The following is a 14,600-nucleotide window of genomic DNA, read 5'->3' as shown; positions in this document are numbered from 1 at the left end:
TGCTTTCCAAATTTGGGCAGCCGATGCCGATATACATAGCTGATTTTTCCAATTTGATATTCAGGCAGATTGTTGAATAAATATATATTTATCACATTTTTGTGAAACGCAGCAATTTCTGAGCAACTAAAAGAAATCTATTACAACAAGTCGTGTCCAGTCCTCTGAACATTTATTCAGCTTTCAAAACAATGAAATATTTTGTCTGAGTAAACACACAATGTAACAAGCAGTAGTAAACATTCACACTCTTCTTAAAATGTCAAAAAAGAAATTTAAACTTATTAATGTAATTTGAACAAAAGTATGTAATGTATCCAAGTGGTTCCACAAGTTTGAGGTGCTCATCTTTTTTGTGCCTGATCAAAAATTGCGTCATTTTATACAACGGATCAAAAATCGGCTTTTTAAAAGAAAATACGGCCGATGGCCGATAGAGACAAATGTCCAAATATCGGCCCGATATATCGGCCGGCCGATATATCGGTCTACCTCTATCCTACATACAACACTTTCACAACAAAGAGGGCATATCCCTCGATCCCCGGCAATCTCGACCAATAAATCCATACTTCCTGTCCAACTTTGTTGGAAAAAACAACTGGAACTTGGCTTGCTTGCCATGATAACACCGCTTAATGGATGCGACTGCAAGCTAGCAGACTCACCTCCAAAGAGATTTGTAGTGATGCGCTTGCAAGTCACATTCACAAACTTGTAACGTCATGGTTTAAATTTAGTATGTAACGTTATTTGTTAAATTTTTAAATGAGAAAATTTGTAGTGTTCTCAATTTCTTGAGACTTCTTAAATAGAGTACAATACAATATTTTTGTTATTATGTATCCATTTATTTTGTCTTCTGCCTCATTGTAATTATTCTCTGCGTGCCAACATAAATAGCCTCATGTGCCAGCTAAGGGACCCATGCCCTCGATTGCCTACCCCTGTTCTAGACCATCTAGGAAACTTACCAGAAACATTAAATCAGATCTCTGCACCAACCACACACAATTCTTAGTGAACCACAGCTTCAGGCACCAGTGAATAGCTCTTTAGTGACTCAGATAAGCATAAATAACATAAATAATTGTTTGCCTGTTTGTTAAATTGCCTTAAAGTTGATGTTTGGTCATGAGGGCTTAAATGTCCATTTAATCTGGATTTAAAGCGTGCAGCTCATAAAACTAAAGCCCAACCAGCTTTGCTTTTGTTAGTGGATATTTTATTGGAAAGCTTTAGCTAAGCCTTTAAAAGTTTTGACTCCCCTCACTGAGTTGTTTTCCATCTCACTCACCTCTGGTCTTACAGTAAAAGTTGCTTTTGTTTCTTGGCTTCAGCAGCAGGAAGAAATGATACAAAGTGGTAGCAAATGGATGGTGTTGTCCAGGGTTGTGTTGACTGTAAGTGGCTTCTGAGGGTTTTGGCATGGCACGGCATTTGAAATTAAGTTAATGGACATGATGGCAGTGCCTTTCCTGTCATTGTGTTATTAATTTTACTGCTGCTTTGAGCTGCTTCACTTTCATTTTCAGTCCTCGGTAAAGAAGCTGAGACTGCAAAGTAATAAACTGATTACTAACCTTTAAACTACGGTGAGAACTGAAGATAAGCTTTAAAAATAAACTGCTCTCCTCATCTTAGAATGACGATCATCTTTATTGCCTCAACATGTACCTCACCATTAAGTATAAAGAAGGTGCTAGGTATTGCTGTGACTTTTATATGTTTCTGAATGTGCTCTAACTCAGTGGTTCCCAAACTAGGGGGTCGAGAAACACTCAGTATGTTTACGTGCAGCTAAAGAAATCAGACTATGAGCTTAGTCAGCACGAGATCGGACTATTAAGGTGCATGCCAACACCTTAGTTGGACTGAGAATGGACTGAATATAGCTCCATAGACACACTCAGATAATGTGATTGATTGGACTGCAGTTGGATTTGCCGGGTCTCGGTAAACCTCACTATTCAGGGCAAGCAACTTTTTCCTGGAAAAGGACGTAGATAACCATGATATATAGACAAACATAACAAACAACATGTAATATGTAATAAAGAGCTACAGGTGCATCCATCTCGCCTATCGTTGCTTCCTCTTCAGGTAGGGATGGGTACTTTTCACATTTGAAACAATATAGTACTGGTGCCCAGTACCTTGCAATCAGTACTGGTACTCAACGGTACCAATTTTCTGTACTTTTTTTGTGTTTATGTGGTAAAAAATATCAATTTGTCTAATAAAAAACTTTTTTTCTTTTTTTTATCTTGCAATGCTGTGTTCATGTCCAGCATGAAAAATTGCCTACTCTTCCACTCCCTCACAGTCACAAGGATTCATCTAGGTACCTAAACATGGTACCTTTTGATTTTATGTGAATCGGTACCCAATACTTTTGACGGAATTCGGTTGGTACCTATAAGAGTACCAAATTCAGTACCCATCTCTATCTTCAGGGGAACTGAAACTAGTTCAATAAGCACACAGCTTCACTTATCAAAAAGGACACAGTGCCGCCTATTGAAGCTAAGTGAGACGTTCACGGCCAGTTTTCTTTTCAGCATATATATCCCGACAAGACCAGACCCCCCAATCAAGCTATGACCTGAAGCCCCATTTACACAACAACATTTCATCTGAAAATGCTAAAATGCATTGAAAAAAATCTGCGTTTACACGGATATGCTGTGGGACTGACAACGCTGTAGTAAGCATGCCAGGCCTGTAGATAGCACTATAACTGTCTTGTCCAGAAGCAGCTTTTGGTAGATTTCCACAGAAGTACAGTTGGGCTGATCTTCTGATGTATTGGTGAATGCTAAGAGCAGAAGTGGAGAAACAGATGCTTATTTTGTTGGAAGACAGTCAGCAGATTCAGCAGATTCAGCAGCACAAGCACAACATGGTAGTCCGCGACAATCGTAACAACGGTACTGTTGTACTTTATGTGCTTATGCAAAGTGGAGTGTGACATCAGCGTTTCCACTGAAAGTGCCAGTTGACTGTTTACACAGCAACGGGAGCCTTTTTCAAAGGACTGCGTTAGGTCGAGGCCAAAACACAACAATACTTCTGCGTTTCACCCTAAAACTGTTGTCGTATAAACAGCCCCTGAGTTGGACCACTCCCTGCATATGAACATACTGACTGATGGAGGGGTCATGAAATGCTATCCACAACCCAAAAACTATTTATAATTTCATATTTCATCCATTATTGTTTTAACATCAAAAACAGGAGTTTGATTTGATATAAAACCAAGCAAACAGAAAATGTTCGATCCATTTTCAGCACTTCTTTGTTTAGGGCCTCTGAGGTGACTAAGCCAGGTATAAATCTGGTACCAATGGAGGCAGATTAGTTGAGGAAACACAGCAATGCAAGCACACAGGAAGTCTAATTTTAAACACATCAGCTAAACTGAGTATCATATGCCTATTTTGTCTGTTTTTGGATTGACCTTATAGAGTATTCCCACAGCAGGGGGCCATGGGGCCTTTTGCACCACTATTATAGGCGAAACATTTTGGAAGCTGCTTGGGCAAGGTTTGCCTCAAGTCAACTCAGTTTTGTCACCTCTTAACCTTACTTTTCCACTACATGTCATTGTGGATTAATAAGGATTAATTAGGGATTGATTAATAAACAAAACTAAGTGGATTCTTCATCTCAGAGATTTGTTTGTGTTTATTTTCTTGTCTGAGTCGAGGACTTTAAGTCTCAAGCTGCACATTTTCTTATTCATAGCGAGCAGATGCTGTTTTTCCTTCTTTCATTTGATTTCACAGTTCTGTCTTTCTCACAACACGCCAGAATGTCAAATACAGTTCTGTTCAGCAAATGTGATGGTTAATGTTTTAGCTTCTCACACAGTTCTGTCATCTCTGTTTTATCAGGCTGCCAGCTCCCACTGTAGCAAACAAAGTCGATGACTGAGAACTCCGCCTCCCATTATGGACAAGAAAAGTGGTGAGTGTCAATAAGTCCAAACAAAAAAAGCCTTTGCTTCCAGTTTAGTCTGTTGCAGACTAGATTTCTCTAAAACTTTTTAAAAAGGTTTGGATTGAGAGTCAGTAAAGCTACTGAAACACAGGGTTCAAATGCACCCTCCTTTCCCTGTTTGTGTGGCTGTAAGCAGCAGAAATGTATTTTCTTCAGGTGAAAACCGCCCTCTGACTCACAAGTCGACGCAGCATGAGCCACATTTTGCATGCTGATTAGATTGTTTGGGCGCAGACACTGCATGATAATTACCTCCCAGTAAGTGATATGGTTTTACATAATGAAGCACCATGTGTGGAGCAGAGCACAGCCTGTCTGTACAAGTGGGTGAAAAGGGAATCCTGATGGTAATCTGCAATCTGGCTGTGTTGATTTGTCAAGAAGCTGCATATGATTATAGATCCTGGCTCTTTAGTAATGAACCTCTTATTACTGACATTGATTTTATTTGTGCTTACAGTAGGAGAGAAGTTCTTTAGAAGACTGATTTCCATTTTGATGTGTTTCAGCCAACGGCTTTCAGACCAAAGCCAGTGAGGGTGGCGTCCAGAGGAAGCAGCTGCCCTACTCAGTGGAAACTCCCTATGGCTTCCATCTGGACCTGGACTTCCTCAAGTATGTTGACGATATTGAAAAAGGCAATACTATCAAAAGGGTCCACATTCAGCGCCGGATTAAAGGCCCACCCAAATTCAGCACACTGCCCAGAAATTTCAGCCTCCCTGGGCACGGGGTCCGGCCTGTCATCAGAGAGGCTGCATGGTCTGGTACATCCACCCTGGGGCCCAAGCCTAAATCACGGGTGGCAGAAGTCCAACAGATCCATGACTTCAGAGCGAGCGAAGGCGGAACATCGAGCCAGAGCGGCAGAGTGCCGACCAGCCCGGGAGGTGGATATGTCCCGTTGAAGCCCAGAGAAGACGTAGCAGGTGGGGTCCGGGATGTGGATGAGAAAAACGTGGGCTTACAAAACCGCCCGAACCTGCTCCGAGCTTCAAGCATGCCCATCACCCTTCAGCAGCGGAAAGGGTCCGATTCAAGCAGTCCAGACCGCATCGTGGGTACACCTGAGAGTGGCTCGACCGAGAACATGTTCCGCGCATCCCCTGACGTAACAGAAAGACGGAGCGTCCCCCAGGACCGGACAGGGCTTCACCAGCAGATCACTGTGGCGCTGAAGCGAGTCCGAGAGCTGGAAGAGCAGGTCAAAACCATCCCAGAACTGAAGGCTCAGATCTGCTCTCTGAGGGAGGAGAGGGAGAAGCTCCTGCTTCAGCTTCAAGCCCAGGTCGCAGCATCGTCCTCTTCGGGAAGCTCTGATACCAGGACGCACGCCAAGCCACAAGGACACAGGCCGTCAGAAGGACTCAGTTTGGCCCTGACGACTCAACACACGAGAGAAGCCTCAGAGGCTGTAGCAAAGGCGGCTTCAGTCAGAAAGAAGGAGGCAGATCAGGCACCTGTTGATCGTTCCTTAGCACATGAAGAAAAGGAAGCGGAGGAACAAACAGAAAAACAAGACAAACAAAAAGACACGCTGGAGAGTCCCCTGAATCATGCCGTTCAAAAGCTTTCACAAGATGCAGATAAAGACGGTGTTGCGTATGGTGAAGGAGCAGAGAAACCCGAGGACTCAGAGAGTACAAAGAAGTTGCGGGAGAAGCTAATGATCCTGGAGGCTAAGCTAAGTCAGGCTAGCCAAGAGCTTGAGAGAACTAATAGTCTTTTAAAAGAACAATTAGATGAAAACAAGGTAAAAGAGGAGAAGATACTGCAACTGAGCGAGGGATTGAGGGTGGAGGTTTGTACTCCAGAGTTTGAAAGACCAAGAAGAGAGAGCATCGATGCTGGGACTGAGACAGAGAAAGTCGTTGTTGCCAACCAAGAGACAGAGACCGAGTCCCCGGGTACAGTAGATCAAGGAACAGACACAGATAGAATCTGTATTGAAGTGTGTGTACCAACACCCAGGACTGAGAGTACAGATGGAGGAACAGAGAGTGCTGAAATTCAGGCTGAGGAGCAGAAAACAGAGATGGAGGCAGAATTAGCTGCAGCAAGTCCCCCGAGGCCGAGAGCCAACAGCATGGAACGGGGAACAGTGACTGAGAGGATCCCCACCCAGGATCAGATGACAGAGACGCCCGTGGCAGAAAGAGTGAACCAAGTCACAGAAACAGAGGGGGAGACGGTAACAGACCATCCACACAGGCCGAGGGCCAGCAGCGTGGACCGTGGGACGGAGACAGAGAGAGTGGACACGGTGGACAGAGTGACGGAGACAGAGGTAGCACAGAGGGTGGACCAGCAGACGGGGACAGAGATGGACAGGCGGCCGGATAATAATCCAGGAAGAAGTGCAGAAGCAGAGAGTCGAGTGAGGGAAAATGCACGCCGTGAAAGACTAGAAGATGTAGCCGCTGTGGTCAGTCAAAGAGAGGGAGAAGCAAATGAAAGAATCCAGAGACAGGAAGGAGACAGGGAAAGTGTGAATGTACAAGTGGTTGTAGAGAGTTCAGTTGTAATTGCAGAAAGCCGAGTTGAACAAATTTTTATTTCAGAAATTGTAAGCCAGGATGAAAGCCATACAATTCAGTCTGCAGCAGCCGCAGGAGGAAGCACAGAGCCTAAGACTGAAAAGGTTACAACTGCAAGTGATACAGCAAGGGAAGAAGTTATAATCGCTAAGAGTGAAGCAAAAGATATCGCTGAAACTCAGCAGATTGCTCCAGAGACCGTGGAGAAGAAAGAAACAGCAGATGCAGAGATTGTGCCCGTGGAAGTCAAAGAAACCCGGGTCACCGACACGGCTGTAGTGGAAGCAGAGAAGGCAGCAGCTCCTGTTCGACCCCAGAGAGGTCGGAAGTCCTCAGCAGAGCAGGTACAGCCGCTACCGCCTCCAGCACAAGCTCAGGCTGCACCTGTACGGCCTCGTAGGGGTTCCAGTGAAGCCCAGAAGTCCCAAACCCAGGCAAAAACTCAGCCACAAGTGCAGGCACAAGTTCAACCTCAGCCAGAGACCCAAACCCCTGCACAGGTGTCTGAACCACAGGTCAAACAAGCCCCATCTGTGCCCCAGGTTGAAGAGCAAACTACAACCCAGAAGCCTCTTGAGGAGAAAGAACCTCAACCAGAACCTCAGACTGAGACTAAGCCTGAGACTGAGACTAAGAGCCCAGCACCGGCCCCCAGTGAAGTCCCAATCCGGCCAAAGTCAATTCAAGCACAGCCCCAGTCTCCAAGCGCTGCAACTCGACGAGACTCTAAAGAGCTTAAGAAGGGATCAAGTGTGACTCAACCTCCAACTCGCCAAGCATCAAGTGACGCCCAACCTCAGCCTCAGGGATCTCGTAGAAGCTCCGGTGAGGCTCATCCCCCCAGCAAAGATGCCAGTGAGAAGCAAGTCCTGCGGAAAGGCTCCACTGAAACAGTTCAGCGACGTGGTTCAAGTGAAGTCAAAGCCTCACGGCGAGACTCTGGCGAGTCCCAGCCACCCCGCAGAGCTTCAAGCGACACAGTCCAGCGTCGTGGTTCAAGTGAAGCTCAAGCCACCCGAAGGGACTCCGTTGAGGCCCAGTCAACTCGTAGAGGCTCAGGGGAAACTGCCCAGCGTCGTGGTTCAAGTGAAGCTCAAGCTGCTCGTAGGGACTCTGTCGAAGCCCAGCCAAACCGCAGAGGCTCTGGGGAAACTGCTCAGCGACGAGGTTCAAGCGAAGCTCAAGCTGCACGTAAAGACAGCGGCGATGCCCAGACGTCCCGCAGGGGTTCGAGTGATTCACCAACATCTCCTGCGGCTCTGGGCCAGGTCGTAACCCGGTTAACAGGTCTGCTGGGGGAGCAATGGGCCCAGCTGGGGAGCAGCTCTGGAACGCAACAGACGGCCAGCCAGCAGGAGACTCCCAGCGCACAGAAGCAGACAGCAGGGAAAAGAGCAGAGGCCGCGAAAGGAGCAACAGCCAAGTTTGCTGGGAAAGCAGCCCCGGCAGCATCGACTGGGAAACCAGCAGGGAAGCCTGGGCCTTCCAAAATGAGCTCCATTCAAAGTCAGCTGGTCAGCTCGCTAAGCGTCCTGTCTGCCTTCTACTCGCCGGGCCAAAAAGCTGCCAGCAAACAGCAAGAACAAGGTAGGCCCGTGGTCCACTCAGGACCCTGTGGTTTATACACAGAAAGTTAGATCTGTTTACATTTTCATGTTTACGGCTTAATCCATTGCTCTTGTTTTTTCAATAGTCCTTTACCTATTCCCTTTCTGGTGTTGCATAATGAATGTGTGCCCTAAAACTCATTATCCTTGAGAAAAGTAAAGGTCTCTCTTTTACTCTTCTCCCTCGAACAAAAAACCCAGCCTGGTTGACTGATTTCTGTAGTGTCACTTTTGGTAAGAGCTTCATGGTTGTTCAAGGCGAGCACACTTTTCAGCTGATGTCAGACACACACTTTTACTATCAATCTGACAAAAAGGGATGTTTCTACAGCAAACCACTCTGCCTCAGAGACTGTACTCTCTTTCACTGGAATTTGAGACCACAGCCGTCCAGATCTATTATTTAAAAGTGCTTTACTCTACTGATGTGCAGTCACATCATGTTTTTGCAGCATCTGTCAGTGGTATCATAACGACACAAGGATTAATGTTCAGCGCTAGACGAGCAGTTGTGTGGGAAGTGGTCTGAAAGGTATTTCTTGGCTTCTTTTCCAAGTAATTTCTTGGACTTACAACTCCCTCGAGTTTCTCCCTGAAGACCACACATGTCACTGTACATCGTAGATTCAAAACTATGTTTAGTATACCCAAAGTGAATTACTCCAACTGAATAAAGTGCTTTAAAGGGGATGTGAGGAGTTTGAAAGTGATCTTGAAAAAGTCTCCCTTCTAGATATATGCCTAATTGTAATCCACACTTTAAAATGAGATCATCAGCGCCAAATAAATTGCTACTTCTTAGCTTCTCGACCTGGCTGACCAGGACCAGATTGATTTACGGCACGTCTAGGTCTCTATGACAACAACTTGAGAGATCTGTGTTTTTCCCTGCTGAAAACGGTTTCTGTGATTAATTTTATAGTGATGGTGGACACTGGAGCCTAACAGTCAAACAGAAAAAGGACAGAAGAGCAGAAGAAAGCTAAAGAGGAGAGTGATACAGCCCAAGCTAAAGGCTAACACAGGAGCTAAACTGTTTGCGCTAATGTTCATTCCAACCCACAGTCAGCAGTTATTCTGCAGTGGTCTGTTCAAACTTGAGAGTCTGTCAATAAAATGAAGAGTGAGGTTACGTTAGCTCTGATTGGTAGATGACTGGCAGGACATAACCAGGATTCACTAACGTTACACATTACAGACTTGTCTTCGAGCAGTGGTTTTCAAAGTGGAGGCCACGGCTCCCTGGGGGGCCACTAGAGAGCACAATGGGGGTCTCAGAAAATTGGAGAGAATGAAAATAATTGGAATCTAAGTATCGTTATTTTTTTATCATTTATACTCATATATAGTTTATTCTTTCTTTCTTTTTTTCTTTCTTTTCATAAACATTTGTGTTGAACATACAAAATGTTAAGTGCCGTAATCATCAGGTTCAGATGTTTCCGATTGTACCTAGCCGCACCTCGTGTGACAGCTGCAACTTTGGCATGATGATGCCATGATCTCTGTCGACCTGGCGGTTTGCGCCTGATAATAAGCCATCTAAAAAAATGGAACTGAACTTTGAGGCTCTTCCCTTGTCTAACTACTGGCTTCATGTAAGAAAGGAGTACCCCACCTAGGCTGACAGAGCCCTGAAATGCCTTCTCCCTTTTGCAACAGCCTACTTAATATTAATAATTTACTATTCTTAACACATGTAATAGTTATTAAAAAAAAAAAAAGTTAGACACTACATATTTACATATTCTGAAGTTTGTTGGTTTCCAAAAGGGGTCCCCAGCCAGAAGCAAATTCTGTTTGTGGGGGTTTTGGGGTTGTAAAGTTTGGAAGCCCCTGTCTTAAGCCCCTGGGCTGCCAGCTGCACTAAATATAAACAGCTACGAAACTCCTTACAAACTGACAAGTTTACTTGTTGTCACGTTAGCCTACAGATACATCAGAGCACTGGGCTGCCGATAGTGCTACATATAGCCAGCTACTACGATGTTAGCTTGATGTCACGTTTCAAACCGTAGCGCTACGTAACTGTACTGATAAATCCCTCACCTCGGCACGTTGTATCCATTAAAAAGTTGTCTTGAACAAAGAAAATTTGTTTCAATCTGATCTCCATTCAATTCCAAAACAAAAACACACCTTGCTGAAAGTAATTTAGGCAGCAAGGCAGTCCAGTTAGAACAGATCCTCCTCATAGAATCGTCAAGATTAATTACATAGCAATACAAAAAACAGCTCTTTTTGAGCCAGATATTAGCTTGATAGAAAATGAGTATGAGTTATATTCTTCTGTGCAATGACAGTAAAGCTTTCTATTCTTTTCTAAAAGCACATTCACAGGGACACACATCTACACACTCTTACCTGCAAACAGCCTTCCTAACACACATACACACACTCCAGCAGACATCAAACAGACAATCCCTCCTTGATGTCTCCCTGCTCTGTTTCTAGTCTAAGAGCTGAAACACAGATCTGCTCCACTATCACATATTTTATTTTAAGAGTTCATTTCAAGTTCAGTGAGGGGAGTACTGTACATACAGAGAGATTTCAAGCGTTTCATGTGGGAGTGTGAAGATGGGGTGTGTAGGATTGTCAGGCTAGTTTCAGCATTTTACATCCTTGACCTTTGAGTTTCACAGCCTGGCTTCTTCAACGTCAGGTTACTTCAGTGTTTTGGGCTGTTTTCGAGAACTTTTTCTCATTCATTCATAAAAGGATCAACTTGAGCTTCAGAGAATTTAAGGATGAGAGAGAAATCTCAGCGTTTCTCTGACAAGGTGGGAGAAGATTAAATTACACCTCTGTTTTATTTATCAGAAGACAGCATGAGGCTGTACTCACATGCCAAATACGTTTTGAATTTTCCCTTTCATGGTGCGATCTCCTGAGAGATACTGGATCTAAAAGCATGGTGGTGGTGGTGGCCACAGGGATCTTTTCCAGCCCGTGTTTCTTGGCTCAAAGCCACATCCTTATGTCCTTGCATAAAACATTACAGAGTCTCTGCACCATGTCTGCTGTCAGGCACAACTAAGACAGCAATATCGGGCTTAGAGCCAAGAGGAGTCAGCAAAGAAGCCCATGCAGAATCAATTATGGGCCGGTTACATACATAAGAAGGCCTGACAATGTCAAGGTTGTATATTGTCAGTAAGGCCTTTAATCCTGAGTTGTGTATCGCTCTGAAAATTCTTTGGGTGGTCCTCGAGCCAAGTCAGTCGTCACTGTTTCAGTAGAAAAATCCAGTTGAAGATTGTGGTTGTTGGGTGCAAAATTATTTATGTCTTAAGACGTTTTTGGTGGAAAATGAATGTTTTTGTCGCACATTACATGAACTTCTTGTTACCTCCACCTGTGAGGAGTGAGAGAGCTTCAAAACTCAGGTTTTCAGACTGAAATATCAAACCATTGTTGAGGAAATGAATGGTACCATTCATGCGTGTTTGTTTTATAGTTGCCTTTGTACGGAGGATACAGATGGAGCCCTAAGCCTCCCTGCTCTCTGCCAACACAGGGATTCCAAAATATTTGATGAGCTCCACTTGCTTGTAATTGCATCCAGAGGCTTCTCAATATCAACTGTGCTAAAAATGTCCACATGCATGTATACACTGACACAAGAACAAGCAGACAGATACTGTTTACACTCGCGCAAGGGAATGCAGCCAACATGTGCAAACCATTACTCTCTCAGGTCTCACTAGCTCCCTGTGTTGGTTTGATTTATTGCTTTGACTCAGGCTGCAGATTTCTGACTTACTTATGCTGTAGACAGGGTTGCTTTGATTGTCTTTCCCTATGTACATGGATTATTTTTTATGCTATGTGTAAAAAAACAAGTTTGGCTACAGAGGAAATTCAAGGATTCAAGGTTTTTATTTGCCATTTGTACATGGACCAACAGTCCTGGTACATGGGGAATCTTGTGTGGGGCTGTCTCAGAGTCAAGATGTCTGAAAGATTTAAAGATGCTATGAGAAGGATCTGTTTAAATTGCACTCCCTCGCCACCTTGTGGCCCTGAGTCTTTGCACACTGTTTTATTTACTTTTGGTGAAGCGTGTGCTTGTTTTGGGATCAAATAGAGACTGGATCAAAAAAATTTTTTTTCTTTGTTCAAGACAACTTTTTACTGGATGCAACTCGCCGAGGAAAGGGATTTATCTGTACAGTTATGTAGCGCTATGGTTTGAAACGTGACAACAAACATTGTCGTAGCTGGCTAAATGTAGTGCTATCGGCAGCCCTGTACTACATTGAGCCAGCTTGTGCTCTACCTCTCTCCTGTTCATCTTTCTTCTGCTTTTCTGTTCTTTTTCTATCTGACAGTCAGGCTCTAGTGTCCACCATCGCTACAAAATTAATCACAGAAATCATTTTTAGCAGAGAAAACACAGATCTCCTTTCAATACTAGACTTCATCAGCTGGCGTGGTGTTGCCAAAGAGACCTAGACGTGCCGTAAATCAATCCAGTCCTGTAACCAATAATATTGGCGCTGATACATTTTCAAGATTATTTTTAAACTCCTTACAGCCCCTTTAAATAGAGAATATAAATAATTTAAATAAAGAATGTAAAAAAAAAAAAATCACAGGAGCATTAAGACACTGTACAGGGTGAGGTGAAGCATGATATGTACCTTAGATGTGAAAGATGGTTATACAAAATATTGCACACAAGGGAGGGGTATGTACTCCACTGTTAGACTATTGCGCACAAAGAGTTTCACAAACAGGGTATTTCCCATTTTCTAAAGGATTTCACAGATGATAATAATAATGATAATGTACCACATACTGCATTTATTCCTGGAGGAAGGTACTGAGCCTCAACTTCTTAGCATTGACATAAGTTGATGTAGCCTCTAGTTTGCAATTTTCTCATGGCCAGCAGTAGGAAAACTCAAAAAGATTTCCAACTCTTTTAATCTAATAAAGACAGTTACCTTTTTCCTTGTTTGTTGACTACTCTGGCAAACATTTCTCAAACTAGCCAAAACTTGTGTTGCTATTCCTCATTTCCTTCTCTCTTCACTGCAGATGGTCTTTAACTTTGTGTTTTCTGGTCACATTTAGCAGCGGATTGACAATAGATCAAGCCATAATTTTAGAGAAGTGCAAATTGAGATGATAAGTTGCTGCCACAGAAAGTGGTTAAAACCAAAATAGAAATATAACAATACATATCCAGGCTGTTGTCAGAATGCGGTCAGCGTTGGTCCCAGAACACCAAGATAGGGACGGCTAACATACCAAATCAAGGTTTAGCAATGGGGTATTCACAAACATGTGGATAAAATCTATAAATAATAGGAATGCTTTTCAAAAACTAAGTTTTATGTGTGTGTTTTCCTTACATCATACAAAAATAGTGAAAAACCCAAACTGTACTCTCTTGAATTCCTCAAAAGTTTGATGAAAACTCTTCCCCTCCCTGTTTTCATTTTCTACTCTCCTTCCTCCTTCTCCACCTCTTATCCAGGTCTCAAATCTATTATGAAGAAAAATGGTGTTGCTGACAAGCAGGGGAACAAGGGAGCCAAGAAAAACTTGAAGTTTGTTGGAGTAAATGGAGGGTAAGATCCTCTCTTAAATCAGTATCCAATCTTGATGTGACTCATTTCGTTGTATGTTTTCGTCTTTGTGTTCTTTCATTAATGAACATTGCCTCAGAGCTACACAACAGCAGCACCAATCATTCTACTCTTAAATCCAAATGAGTGTGTCAAGAAAGCTGGTCAAAACAAGCGAAATAATTTATGATGCTCCTTGTTTACAGGCTGCACCATTGTTGTTGTCTCATTATCTTAACTGTGTGTTTGTTAATGATGCTGTAATCACCATTTGTCATTTCACACCAAACTGAGTGAGACAGCCTTTCCATTGTTCATCAGTCCGACCACAGCGTGCCTGTGAACCCAGTCCAGCTGTGTCTCACACATCTGCCTCAAGCTGTTTGTCATCAAGGCTGACTGGAAGACACACTGCCCTGAATCTGACCTCGGCACCGCCACCGGGAGTGTGAAAGTGTGTGTGTGTATGAATATGTGCTGCACAGGATGTGATTTGTGTGCATATTCCACCAGTATTGATGGTACCTCAGTGCTTTGTGGAAGTGTGCCCATGCCAGGGTTTGCTAATGCTAAAAGCTGTTTGTGAAAGTGTGTGTGCATGTGTGTATTTGTGTGTAAGAGGTAATGAATTTTAAGTAAGCAGATGGCAGTGTTAGGAGGAACAAAGGGGCCTCTTTTTCAGACTGTTAATGTATGATGCTACAATTGTATGATGAAGTGTGTATACATAGAAACAACCACATACATGTGTATCATGACTGTGATAAGTCCCCTTGACTCTTTCTGTGGCCCAAACCTTTGGTCACAGTTATATAATGTTAAATCCAAAATTCTGGCTCAAACCAATAATCCAAAGAATAAGAAAATTCCCAAAA

General features: G+C 43.5%; 1 protein-coding gene across 3 annotated transcripts in view; it reads left to right on the top strand.

Annotated features, from left to right (window-relative positions):
* The window catches only part of kank4 (KN motif and ankyrin repeat domains 4), a 130,111-nt gene that overhangs the window by 93,530 nt on the left and 21,981 nt on the right, over nucleotides 1–14,600 (top strand). For all 3 annotated transcript variants that reach the window (XM_074667997.1, XM_074668000.1, XM_074667999.1), the window contains 3 exons: nucleotides 3,897–3,969; nucleotides 4,512–8,126; nucleotides 13,635–13,728. In XM_074667997.1, coding sequence (XP_074524098.1) covers nucleotides 3,954–3,969; nucleotides 4,512–8,126; nucleotides 13,635–13,728 — 3,725 coding nt within the window. In that variant the 5' untranslated portion in view covers nucleotides 3,897–3,953. The remainder of the gene's footprint in view (nucleotides 1–3,896; nucleotides 3,970–4,511; nucleotides 8,127–13,634; nucleotides 13,729–14,600) is intronic.

This window comes from Halichoeres trimaculatus, unplaced genomic scaffold (assembly GCF_033239565.1).
Source record: "Halichoeres trimaculatus isolate MK-OKI-2021-1 unplaced genomic scaffold, fHalTri1.1 fHalTri1_scaffold_4, whole genome shotgun sequence".
Classification (NCBI taxonomy): Eukaryota; Metazoa; Chordata; class Actinopteri; order Labriformes; family Labridae; genus Halichoeres; species Halichoeres trimaculatus.
The sequence above is the reverse complement of the archived record's forward strand: the minus strand, read 5'-3'. Positions and strand labels throughout refer to the sequence as shown.